Source organism: Nematostella vectensis, chromosome 14 (assembly GCF_932526225.1).
Source record: "Nematostella vectensis chromosome 14, jaNemVect1.1, whole genome shotgun sequence".
In the NCBI taxonomy this organism is placed as follows: Eukaryota; Metazoa; Cnidaria; class Anthozoa; order Actiniaria; family Edwardsiidae; genus Nematostella; species Nematostella vectensis.
In genome coordinates this window covers 2301581-2315086 of record NC_064047.1, presented here as the reverse complement: position 1 = coordinate 2315086, position 13506 = coordinate 2301581, and the positions used below count along the sequence as shown (strand labels likewise).

General features: G+C 42.0%; 1 protein-coding gene and 1 long non-coding RNA gene across 4 annotated transcripts in view; one reads left to right on the top strand and one right to left on the bottom strand.

Moving 5' to 3' along the window:
- The window catches only part of LOC116602248, a 60733-nt gene that overhangs the window by 43051 nt on the left and 4176 nt on the right, over positions 1-13506 (top strand). For 2 of the 3 annotated variants that reach the window (XM_048721413.1, XM_048721412.1), the window contains 3 exons: positions 10129-10857; positions 11239-11274; positions 11504-12037. In XM_048721413.1, coding sequence (XP_048577370.1) covers positions 10129-10857; positions 11239-11274; positions 11504-12037 — 1299 coding nt within the window. Of the gene's footprint in view, positions 1-8234; positions 8900-10128; positions 10858-11238; positions 11275-11503; positions 12038-13506 lie in introns of those variants that run through there. The other variant, XM_032363580.2, reaches the window with a different exon arrangement.
- On the bottom strand, positions 2555-3245 carry LOC116602253. The gene is made up of 2 exons (XR_004290351.2): positions 3180-3245; positions 2555-3091 (listed from the first exon to the last, which is right to left on the bottom strand). It is a non-coding gene; the product is annotated as an uncharacterized LOC116602253 (long non-coding RNA).

Genomic DNA, 13506 nt, shown 5'->3' with positions numbered 1-13506 from the left:
CCCGCTCCTAAAGGACTGAGGGTTTTTTATCTGTAGATCGGCGCTAACAGAATTTGAAAAAAAAAAGAGAGACAAACCTAACAGTGTAATAAATAAGTATATCATTCTCACAAGACAAGGATTAACGCGTTCTTGGACATTTTGACAGGTTTAAATTCAGAATTGAAAAAAGAGAACTCGTAACTGACCAATAATATCAAATCAGATATAAGTAAAGAAGTCCATACCCCACACCTCGTTTACAATCGCTTTCTCAAAAAGGACGTGCGCGCGGTCAAGTGATTTTACGAACGTGACCAAAATAACACATAGCGGTTTAAGATTACCATATACCATTCCCCCTAATCGTAATCTACGTTTAAACTGTTTAAATCATTTTATAATTGATAAATACTCTTCCCCACAAAGAAACCGGACGCCTTAGCGTCTTAGCTCGCGCGGTTAGTACAGGATCATACCAACACGTTCATAAACCGCGTCGGAGCCATCCTACACCAAAGCACGTTATATGTTGTAACGGTGTCAATATTTGCACGCGCCGATAGCACGATCACGAGATTTTAATCACGGACACGCTAAACCAAATAACGCATTACTACAATAGACAAAATAGAGGAGTGGAATCAGATAAGTTTTAATAATTGAGGTTTTTCCTTTTTATAAATTGATTTTTATTATTGGTGAAAACTTTTAATAGATTGAAAAAGAATGCGATTTTTTAAAAGATTTAAAAATATTTTAGCTCTCATATTCTGCTATTTCCGTCCTATTGTACCCGCCAACGCGATATCAAAGTTTCCCACAGTGATCTCTTGGATCGCGGTAGAAATAAGGAGGAGAAAGACAAGGAAAAGAGAGATTATAAAAGCAGTTAAGCCTTGACCAAACGGCGATGAGAGTTGATGAGAGTCAATGAAAAAAGCCACTGTAGCTCTTACAGGATTCCGATCAAACTGTAGAAGTAGTCACGTCTTTATCAAAGAATCGGCGCGCGCTACTCTCGTGTACACAACGTGCGGGATAAAAAAAAAAAAAAGAGAAATATGAGATTTGGAGTTTTTCATAACTTTTTGGCTTCCGAATTCATATCATCGAATCTGTAATTGCACGTTAAATCCCCCAAATATCACTTTTTGAGATCGCAGTGGCTATTTGCCCAACAGTCGGGAAAGGTCCTCAATGGACTAAATGCCCGAAAGTTGTCAATATTTATTCAAATAAACCAGTAACTTGTCGACCTAGTGAGTTTGAAGTATTCTATTTTTTTTTTGTCGAAAAAGGGCAAAGGATTTCAATTTGAGATTTGTTGTCGGAATTAAATGTTTTCCTTGCTTGTATGTACACCAAAAAAAATTTTCTTTAAGTGACAGTCGGGAAAGGTCCTTAATGGACTAAATGCCCGACAGTTTCCATTTTTATCAAATAAGCCAGTAAATTGTCAGCCTATAGTTGGTTCAAAGTATTCTATATTCGTTTAGAATGTGCAAACGGTTCTAAATTAAGTTTTGTTGTCGGAAAATTCAGTGTTTGAACTCACAGGTTGATAGTTTACCGTGTTATTTAAAAAAAAAAACTGTAGGGCATTTATTCCATCGGGGATTTTTCCCGCCTGTTGGCAAAAAGCCACTGCGTTACTCGCAATGCCGATGGATGATAATTAACCCTAAAATTAAAATCTTTAAAAATTCTGGGCCTGCTAGCCATATCTAAGACCCTGACACCCGGGTACCCTGTGCTCTATCAAATCTAGACTGCTATTATTTATGCGGCACTTATTCGGGCGCACCTTGGCCTTCGCACACGCCACAGAACTCCCCATATTCAAAAACAAAACATTTCCGAATAAACGCGAATGAGAGCCGGCTTAGCAGGTTATATCAATTCAAGACCGAAAGTCATTCTCGTTACCAAAGCTCCTCGGTTATGCTGACAGCTGGACCTCCGACATACAACCGCGGAGGAGAGCTCTGGGATGGATCATAAGCGATTACATTTTTCTTATGGTTACCCTGTGGTATGTGTTGCCATAAAAAAAAACCCGGGGGCAAATCCTGGCCATGCGCTGCAATATCATGACTGCTCGGTGAAGTCGGTGTCTTTTTAACGCTTGCGTCTCTTGGAAATTGGTTTGTTGCTATAGAAATGTACCGATGTCGTCATCATGTTAGCACACTACGACCTAGGTTTACATTGCTTCCGTTAGCCTTTGTTCTTCTTTGTCCAGTCGAGCACGTGCATATGGTATTTTTTGTGCCCAGACCAACAAAAGCAAGCCACATTGAAATTCACGCAATCTATGATGCTTTGTGTTCTTGAGTTTAAGAAAATACTGTGAAAATAAACCTAAGCTACTATCCTCGTATTTCACGCACGTATTTTCCTCGTATAAACACGCAAACATGTTTGTCAAACATTGCGTTGAACGCAAATGTTTTAATGTTTAGCCACCTATCACCGCCCGAAATTCCCATGGCGCGACTTTGATCTCTCGCGTAATCATAAAATAGTAGCTTGACGTTGCTGCTACTCAAACCTGTCATTATTTGCCATTTTAAGCTGTTTTAGCCGCTGCGAATTTTTCCCGTCGCCTTCTGTATATAAAATAGACAAGGTTGCAAACTCCGACAACCGCCAAATTCCAAAGTGCTCAACAAATCCACCGATCCTTTTAAAATCCAGACTCGCATGGCAAAATAAACCTCGCAGAATCATAGGACACATATTTATCTTTCTAACCATACCTTTTAATCGTCTATTCGTCCCCGTTTTGCCGTTTGAGCGGCGAGAATCTTCCTTTTGAATTTGAAAATTTTCGTGATAGCGACGCTCGATGGGCCGTTCGTGGGAATAATCATAAAAATACTGAAAATAGCACTTCAAATTTGTAACAGTGCTTTTCATCACTATGGGATGAGAATTTGAAGTCATGGCAATTAGGATTGCAAAAATATCCACGGATTCAAAACATGTTTCCATAAATCTCTTTTCAAGTTTACCATTGCGATTTTAGCTCGCACTAAACTACCCAAGCAAACTGTTATCATATTATCCCTTTCAACATAACTTTCACTTGACTTGATCTCTATCACATCTAAAATAAGAGAAACGTATTAGATTCGATTAAATGGGCGCATGAATTATTCATAATACTTAGAAACAGAGTCAGAGATTTCACTTACCATCCATTTTAACGAGAGAAGAGCCAAAGAGACGCACGTGAGGTTGCTACATCGCTGTGCCCTACCGCTGACCACTCGTTCCCAGATCCCTGTTCCCCGCTCCCTGTTCCCGCTCCCCGTTCCCCGTTTTAGTAACATCCCTTAGGCACTACGAAACCACGTTCAACAAACTATCCCTTGAGAATGTCTCCTGCTTGAATGCAACAAGATATAATTTCGGCATCTCGTGAAATACCACACCAAAAATGGATAACCTGCCCAACAAACAGGACCCGCTTCTGTTTTCCGCTTCGCCGAGGTTGAACGAACATAGTATTGCTAAAATCTAGAAAAACAAAACTCTTTTTTTGAAAATCCATCACAGTAAAAAAAAAAAAAACACCCTCTTCATTTGCAAATATCATTGATATATAAGGGACGGTTAGTCGGAGGAGAAAGGGTGGGTGTTTTATCGTGAGTGATGTAATTAGTGGTTAGGCAATTAGGCATTATTCTCGTTATGTTGAGTACCCAAGCTGCTTCAGAAGTGCCGCCTTAGCTGCAGCCTACGTCTCGAACGCTGCATGGTATTTAATCAGAGGGCGAACTTGTCATTACTAGATGAAGTGAAAACATAAAGAACTATACCCAGGAAGTTATCCGGCATTGGCAAATCCAGAGGTAGATCCGTGGTTTTGTCAATAAAACCACCCTTTATTAAGCCTTTTTTTTTGCTTAGGAGCAGATAATAGACGACTTGTACAAAGAAATCACTAAATCACGTGGCTTTATGTATGTTGACTTCAGGGCAAAATAAACCCCAGAAAGGGCTGCGGCGGCGTCACGCTAAAGTGCGGAAGAAAATCTTTCAATGAAAATCCGCCCTTTCTGACAAAATGACTTTCTGGTTGATTCGTCAGCTTTGGATAAATTGCTTTTTGTTTTTGTTATTTTTCCACAAAAATCCTGAGAGAGCGAAATTGCCACGCATGTGATCTGTTAGTGCAAGTCGCCTATTGGTATAGTTTTCATAAATATAAGATTAAAAATCCTGGATGTGCTATTGTCTGGAGCCTTTAAAGTTATCGAGATATGTTTTGAAATCCATTCAGCCCAACCAAAGAGAAAGCTAGTCGTGAGTGCGTAGCTAGAGCGGGGGCACGCGATCCCATCTTAACTGCCAAAAAGGGGAGTCATTATTCAGGGAGCACCAGATTTGCTCAAGTATCTATACCTTATATCCCCTGAAGACCCCCACTCCGACATAACATTTATTATTCCTTTTATTCCGCATTTTTTTTACCTTTATTTTTGACACCAAGTTATATATAAAAAAAACCGATAATTTTCCCAAATCAATATATAAAATGAATGCTTACAAAGCACTTGGTATGTTGAAATAATAGCGGTGAATATAGAAAGACAGACAGACAAAAAGAAAGAAAGAAAGAAAGAAAGAAAGAAAGAGAGAGACAGAGAGAGAGAGAGAAAGAAAGAAAAAAAAAAAGGGAGAAAGAAACAAAGAACGAAAGAAAAAAAAATTAACGTTTAAAAGGACAAACTTCAGAAGTCCAAATCATAATCTAACAAACAGTAGTTTGTAAGTATCAACTTCCTCCATTGTCTGAGAGACAGTCCCTGATACATTCTGTCTCGTTCTAGCTCTTCGCAAATCGCGTGCCTGCGGCCTTGCATCCAGACTGGCCTATCTTCACTCGCAGCTTTCAAATCTTTCCAAGTCACAGTAGAATTTCGCCTTCTCCCTGTATCTACGCATGCTTTAGACGCAGATGGCGCTTTCTCAATATCCCCAACGCTATAACGAACTTTGCCGCTCGTCACAGCATACCTAGGCAAGCTTTGCTGATCTCTTTTTAGAATACTTCTCCTACGCACTGTGTCTTTGGCCGCATTCATAATCATTTCTCCTTCTATCTTGTTTTTATCAATTTCATACAGGCTTTCATCTTCCTCCTCGTGCCCACCATATTCTAAAATAATGTTTTCGTGTTCAGCATTGTGTTTGTCTTCAGGGCTACTTTCATTGGATGATCCTCTTGGACGTGATGTCGCAAGCGTTTTACACCCACGTTCTGTGTTTCCGTTCGTATCACAATTCCAATCTTGTACTTTGCCTTCTATCTCCGGCATCAAACACATATTAAAAGAGTCTGAGAATCGCTTGGGGTCAGAGAGAGCAGTGATTTGCATTGTTCCTTTTTCGGATCTTGGGTTGTTTTCATTGCTGTATTCGCCTTTCATCTCTTCGTGTAGATTGCTTTCATTTTCCAAACCTGTTCCTATAGAGCCGGCTGCGCTGTCATGGTCTTCATCGGTAAATGATATAATTGTAGGTCTCCAGTCGGAGTCAAACTCATATGGCATTTCCCCAGCATTGTGGTTTGACAATTCACTTATTCCCTGGTTCAGAGCCCCTAAGTTTCGCTTGTATTGGATATTAACTTGCGCATTCGGTGGTTGTCTATCCAGTTTACAAAATACTGTGTTGTTATTTGTAATTTCCTGACCAGATTCAGTATCCTTACAGTCATCTGCGATATCAAAAGATTTAAAGTTTCTAGCATTTCTCGTAAAGAGCTTTCTCAACCTCACCCCACCCTCAGCTCTCCCCTTTTTCTTGCTTTCGTGATTACTTTTCAGATTTGGCTCTGATTTTGAGGTCCTAACAATATCGGTGACTTCTTCTTTGGAATCCTCTTTGGAATCTTCTCTTATAACGGAGAAATTTCTCCCAAAGGCAGCCAACACGCGCATTTTGAACATATTTAGAAGTGCACAGAAAAAAAAGGCTCTGACACCAAGGAAATCTTATGAAATATGATCGCGTTTTAGCGATGATAATCAATTTGTTTAAAACGGATACTTATGCATCTCTATATGCCTGGAGAAATGTTTGAAAAACAATAGCCGCCCCTGTTATCATTAAAATACAATTGAAAGCACAGCTTTTGATTCGTTCTTTCACTATCGACTATCTGATGATTCGAGTCTCCGGGGAGTTAAATACAAATCTACTATATGGCACCATTAAGCCATTTGAATCCAAACTGTTGAGATTTGCTCTGATATGCGTTAATGAATGGATCTGAGTGGGTTTATTTTTAGACGCATCTCACTAAAGAGTCACATTTATGCCTTATGCACTATTTAATGCATGTTTCTAAAATATGATGTTCCTATATACTGTTCCCAAATTTAGAAGTTTCAAGTATTCGCAGGTGATGTCGCTACATGGGAGTCAATGCTTTTCTAAACAACTTTAAGATTGGATGACGAATGTCTAAGCGATTTTTAGGGTTGAACTACGGTTTCCGGTAATATTAAAAAACGTAGACCAAAAGGCATCTAGCAAAAGGACGAAAGACGACACAAACACGTATCCGCACTATAAGCACATTAACTTAACAAAAACATACATACTCCAGTAAATCAACGTTCAACCCTTCGATATAAATTCTATGGACGCCATGAAGTATTTTCCTTTAAGACTAGGACCTGCTATGTTGTTTATGTTTTGCAAACCCTTGATGTAGTTTATGAATTTTTAAAGCAGCCAACACCATCTAGATTATCTACGCCATCTACTATACACACGAAGTTTTGTGTTTCCTGTGAACCTTGTTAGGTTTGAAGATCCTTTTTTTTATTCTTTTGATATTCGTGCGAATCACCCAAGTGTACCGGCAAATATTCAGGTAGGATTTGTCTAGCTAACTTTACGCTTGATAGCTGTTTTCTTAGTCAACCGTTTCCGAACTCATGACGTTTGTAAACCCTTTCAACTAAAGATCAAAACAGTCTTCTCGAATTTTATTTATCACAGTTTTTACATTTTAAAATTAATGTTTGTGGGAACAACCTCATATAAAGAGTTCCATCCCTGATCGTTTATTTAATAACAATTCTACGATATATTTTATTCCCAATCATTTTTATTTGAATTACTTCTTTTCCGTTGTTTTTTGTTAATGGCTCGAGCGATTTTTTTGCCAACCTTTTAGGCTAAAAAAAAAATAAAAAATTATCGAACCAACAGTGCTGTTGTCTCAATTCAAAACAAAAGAGAAGTTTAAGTCCTGTGTGTATTTGGGTATTCAATGCACGCATCCGCAACGCAACAACAGAAAGAAATGAGAAAAACATAGAAGTCATATAAAAAGAGCAAGAATGAATAAAATGTACAATATAACAAATTTGTAAAATAGTCACAGAGGAGCAGCATAATTGGGGACATGCGCTTAAAGATCACGTGACCTTTTGGGTGGCAAACTAGCGCGCGCTCAGGCGTTAAAATAAAAACAACAAAAAGCAACTTAATTAGCACTTATGAAAAAAAACAGAATTTTTTTTCAGGAAGCATTTATTTTCATTTAAAGTTTATATATTTTTATATGTTTTTTATTTTCGTCGTTTTTTAGAGTGACGGGCGCGTGAATTTGCCACCCACAAAAGGTCACGTGCTCTCTTAGCGCAAGGACCCTATTTAAAAAGTAGTCTTGTATGATGCAATATACCTGTCATAAGCATCGTTCCTGGCTTCTATTGGCTGAGTGGCTGTCGCTTAATGACGTCACTTTTGATTTACCGCTTGCCAACAGGACAGCTTATTAAAATGTTTGACAGAGGGCTGTCACGTGACGCCTAGGGAGGGGACTAAGCACGTTTTTTATACATCCCTTAACTAGCGGCCCTTTTTGACGGGGATTGATGTATTGTAAGCTATTTTAATTTACGAATTCATTACGAATGAACACTCCCTAGGGTAGTAACTACTTATCTGATCTTGTTAAAAACCACGCCAGCGACTCGAATTAATTAACGCCTGGCTACTAGTTTCTTCGCAGTTTCGCAAGTCCACGCAAAATGCCGGTTAGTTAGGAAGGAGTTTCGCCCGTCCCCTTCCCTGGCGGGGCAGCTAATTATCAAGTGACCAAACGCCTGGTCAAGTTACTTATTTTCTCCCAATTCAGTGCCAAAACCGGAGATGAAAATGATGTACTATTAAAACACAATAACAAAGGGTATAGAAGGCTTGTGCCTTGGCGATCTGTCCGGGAACTGTACTGAATTTAGCCTAGCGAAAAACTTCAGGACGCGATGTAACAAATACGGCGGTATTTATATATATTTATGTATACCAGTTAACGCTTAGTAATTAGGTTACCATCTAAAAAAAAGGTGAACTAAAGTTTGACCGACCAGCCAAAGATCGCTTGTATCTGCGCCCCGATACATTTCTACACAAGAGACAGAAAAAAAGGCTTCACACACACACACATCAGTTTCTGTTTTAACAAATTGAACAAACGTTCGACAAAATGCTGGATCCGACAAAGGATTACACCTTTATCGACCTCCGAGTCAACAAGCAAGTGACAGAAGCCTGGTGGTGCCATCAAACATTAATGCTTGTCTCTGCCACGAGAATCGAAAAGACTGGCAATTGTATTGACAACAAATTCGCGCTGCAAATATTTAACTCAAATAGCGGTATAACAGCTTAACGGTATGTCAGCTTAAATGCGTTTGACAAGGCTAAGCACCGCTTAGAGTGACAAAGATAAAGAGGCTTTGGAAATGGTGTCCGAGGCGGGACCCATAGGTGCAATGCGTGGCTGAATGTATCTCGCAAATGATTTTTATGGGATGCCAAAGAGGGGTATTTGTTGCGTTGCTTTGGGTCTCACTCTTCTCCTTAACACAGGCCCTTCGCAAATCTGGTAAGCTTAGAACGCTAATAACAATCAAGGGCGCTTAAAGGGAGTGATTAGTATTTATGGAGAGAAACACTGTCAGCGAGTTTAAATATTTACTAGTATTAGTACAATAAACAGGGAAGGTAGCCTTAGTTCTCGTGTTACAGACTATTATGTAGCCATTATTTATTATTGTGAAACCTTAAAATTATCCTTACATTGTTTTATTCTTTAGCAATTAAACTGGTATATTTTTTTATTGCAATCAAACAGGTATTTTTTTTTCATGAAAGACAAGAGCATTAACGATTAACCGAACACGGATTTAAAGAAAAATAGTTATATTATTTTACTATTGACTCTGTTATTGATTATAATAAAACTGTTATTGATTATTGTGAAACATTAAAATCATCCTTAAATAGTTTTATTACTAGGCAGTTAAACGCAAACACGTGCAGGTTACTATAATGTTTCATGGAAGACAAGACTTTTATTATTTTAATCAAAACTAGAATATAAAACAAAATTTCTGTTCTTGTTGATCTTGTTTTGCTTCACAGAACATAACAATCCTTTTCTCTACTCTGCAATTTAATCATTTTTTTACCAAGAATGACAAATCTGGGTATGCTTGCCCCGGCCCGTACCCCCCTCCCTCCCCCCCCCCCCCCCCCCCCCCCACACACAATGGCCGAAGGTCCACTTTCGGTTCTCAAAAGGCGTGCTATTGACAATTGCTGCCTCAGTGAATCCTATATGTTAGTAGAAAATTGGGTAGATAATATTTCTATACCAACAGCGAGTCTCTAATAGAATTCAAGACCGTCGTACCAAGATCTCTTAATAGTAATTCGCGATTTCTTATCAAAACGATATTAGATCAGAAATAAATACCTATTATCGAGGCTGGTAAACGCCTATCTAGTGCGCACAGCATCAGCAAAACACTTAGAGAAAAGCTCTCGCATCCAACACTTGTTTCGAGGCTCGGGAAGAGAAACGGCATGTACAAAACGTAGAGCTTTTATGAAATAAACTGACAACAAACAACACAAAACATAAATGCAAAATAGCATGCGATGGTGGAAATAAAAAAATTATGAAAAAAGCTCGAAATACATGTAGCAGCCCATTTTTTTGTTTAGTTTTGCCGGCATTAACAGTAGACGTGGCCGCTGCCTCATTGGTCGAGTAACCCTCAAATCCTATTATTTGGTCTGACATCTTGTTTTATCATTCCTCCCTTGCAGACAACACCTACTTATGGAATAGAAAACATAGCGATGCTAAACTTGGTGATGTAGCTGGCATCATCGCCCAACGCTCTGGAGTGACATCAAAATCTCCTGATCCTTCGAATAAGGACGCCCCTTTGCCTTCCCGGAAACGAGGTCTTTCCTCTAGTGAGAAACATTATGTTAGCTTCAAGAGAGCAAGGGCGACTCCAAAGGGTGACCATTCGGGACAAAGTGACTATGAGAGTAGGCCATTGAGGCGTGAAGTTATACAAAGAGTAGAGGGGAATAAGGCTAAAGCGATTGAAAATGAGAGAAATTCTAAAAGACTAAAAAACTGGTTTATCAAGGCGCTGGAAATGGATGCGATGCAGCTTGACAAATTGATCCAGGAGGCGAACCATGCAAAAGAAAATACGGCCGGAGAAAAGCGAAATATTGTGTCATCAGAAGGAATGGCAAGCATGCTTGTATCGCCAACAATTTCACGAAGTACTACAGCGAAAAATTCCTTCAAACTTGAACTACCATTAACACTTGCAAAACTTCTCTTCCCCCAAGTCATGAACAACTACGAGGAGACGGACATACAGATTTTTCCCACGAGGAAGGGCAGTGGGAAAAACTTAATGTTGAGAGTGTCACACAAGAAGTTACCGGAGCCCGTGAACGATGAGCCCGATAGCAAGGGTGGAAAGTGCTCGGACGAGTGTGCGGCCTGCTGTCCGGTTTGCTGTCCGGGGGGTAAGACCTCATCCATGAGGTGCTGGAGGGTATCAAGAGGCTGAGTTATAATAGTTTTATGTTTGTCGTGTCTTTGGGCGTGGCTAGATGGAAGGGATGGGGATAGTCACGTGATTTGTAGCATGGAATAGGTTTGCTATGAATTTTAATATGAATGTTGAAATAACTTCTCGCCGGTACTGACCACAAGCCAAGCGAATCAATATATAGCAAAGCAATTTGGAAAAGCTTTCTGCCACCCCCCCCCCCCCCCCCCCCCACACACACACACACACACACAAAGAAAAAAAAAAGTATATAATAATTGCCTCCCCTTCATATTCCAAATGGTTATCTGGGACTATTAAATAATGTGCTTAACCGCTCGGTTCGTTTTTCCAGTGATCTGCCGGCCAGTAATGGTACCACGTCCACCAGGTGAGTTGTAGTTTTGATAATCATTTCATAATTGCCCTCGTTAGCGTTTTTAAACGGTTGAATTGACTTTTGGCTATTTTTCAAACTTCCAGTTTAGAACAGAACTAATTTCCGAACAATCTCCCACCACTAATGACCAGGTGAAACCATGGGGAGCACCCCCCTGGGTATGGGCCTGAACTTCTATAAATAATGACTTGATTTCTGTGTATGTATTTTCCCCTCACAGTCTGCCCATGTAAACAAGAATGCAATTTTTGCTGCATCGAAGAAGAGAAACCAACGACTACAAAAAAGCCCACAACAAAACCAACACCAGCCCCCCACTCGTCACCTTCACCCACCCCTCCCCCACCACCTATCATACCCCCGTGCCCACCTGTTATAAACCTCTTAATCCCTACAGCCCGCCCCTGCATGCCCCCACCTATCATCATCCACCACCACCATCACCACCCCTTTCCCGTGCGCGTCCCCGTTCGCGTCCCCTTTCGCGTCCCCGTTCGCGTCCCCGTCCCCGTTCGCGTCCCCGTGCCCATACACTCGCCTGTGTACCCCACTGAGTACCCACCAATACTACACCCCCCAGTACACGTGCTCCCACCCATCGAACCCCCCACCCCTATTATACGGCTCCCTCCCCCTCCAACTATAGACTACATACCCCCTCTAGGCCCTCTACCCTCATTCCCCAGGCAGGACCACGTGACCCCTGCGGAACAACCACATGATCACTACATGCGGCCAACACCCATCGGTACAGGTACGACTGTCATAACATCAACACACAGTGAAAAGGGGAACACATAAAATTTGCGTGGAATGGTTATTTTCTTTTTTTTACTCGCATTTAACAAGCGGGTGTGGCGTACATTACAGGTAGGGACGAGGGGTAGGGTGAGGCGTACATTACAGGTAGGGAGAAGGGGTAGGGTGGGGCGTACATTACAGGTAGGGAGGAGGGGTAGGGTGGGGCGTACATTACAGGTAGGGAGGAGGGGTAGGATGGGGCGTACATTACAGGTAGGGAGGAGGGGTAGGGTGAATCATACATTACAGGTAGGGAGGAGGGGTAGGGTGGGGCGTACATTACAGGTAGGGAGGAGGGGTAGGGTGGGGCGTACATTACAGGTAGGGAGGAGGGGTAGGCTGGGGCGTACATTACAGGTAGGGGGGAGGGGTAGGCTGGGGCGTACATTACAGCTAGGGAGGAGGGGTATGGTGAATCATACATTACAGGTAGGGAGGAGGGGTAGGGTCGGGCGTACATTACAGGTAGGGAGGAGGGGTAGGGTTAATCGTACATTACAGGTAGGGAGGAGGGGTATGGTGAATCGTACATTACAGGTAGGGAGGAGGGGTAGGGTCGGGCGTACATTACAGGTAGGGAGGAGGGGTAGGGTGGGGCGTACATTACAGGTAGGGAGGAGGGGTAGGGTGAATCGTACATTACAGGTAAGGAGGAGGGGTAGGGTGAGGCGTACATTACTGGTAGGGAGAAGGGGTAGGGTGAATCGTACATTACAGGTAGGGAGGAGGGGTAGGGTGGGGCGTACATTACAGGTAGGGAGGAGGGTAGGGTGAATCGTACATTACAGGTAGGGAGGAGGGGTAGGGTGGGGCGTACATTACAGGTAGGGAGGAGGGGTAGGGTGGGGCGTACATTACAGGTAGGGAGGAGGGGTAGGGTGGGGCGTACATTACAGGTAGGGAGGAGGGGTAGGGTGGTGCGTACATTACAGGTAGGGAGAAGGGGTAGGGTAAATCGTACATTACAGGTAGGGAGGAGGGGTAGGGTGGGGCGTACATTACAGCTAGGGAGGAGGGATAGGGTGGGGCGTACATTACAGGTAGGGAAGAGGGGTAGGGTGAATCGTACATCACAGCTAGGGAGGAGGGGTAGGGTGGGGCGTACATCACAGGTAGGGAGGAGGGGTAGGGTGGGGCGTACATTACAGGTAGGGAGGAGGGGTAGGGTGAATCGTACATTACAGGTAAGGAGGAGGGGTAGGGTGAGGCGTACATTACTGGTAGGGAGAAGGGGTAGGGTGAATCGTACATTACAGGTAGGGAGGAGGGGTAGGGTGGGGCGTACATTACAGGTAGGGAGGAGGGTAGGGTGAATCGTACATTACAGGTAGGGAGGAGGGGTAGGGTGGGGCGTACATTACAGGTAGGGAGGAGGGGTAGGGTTAATCGTACATTACAGGTAGGGAAGAGGGGTAGGGTGGG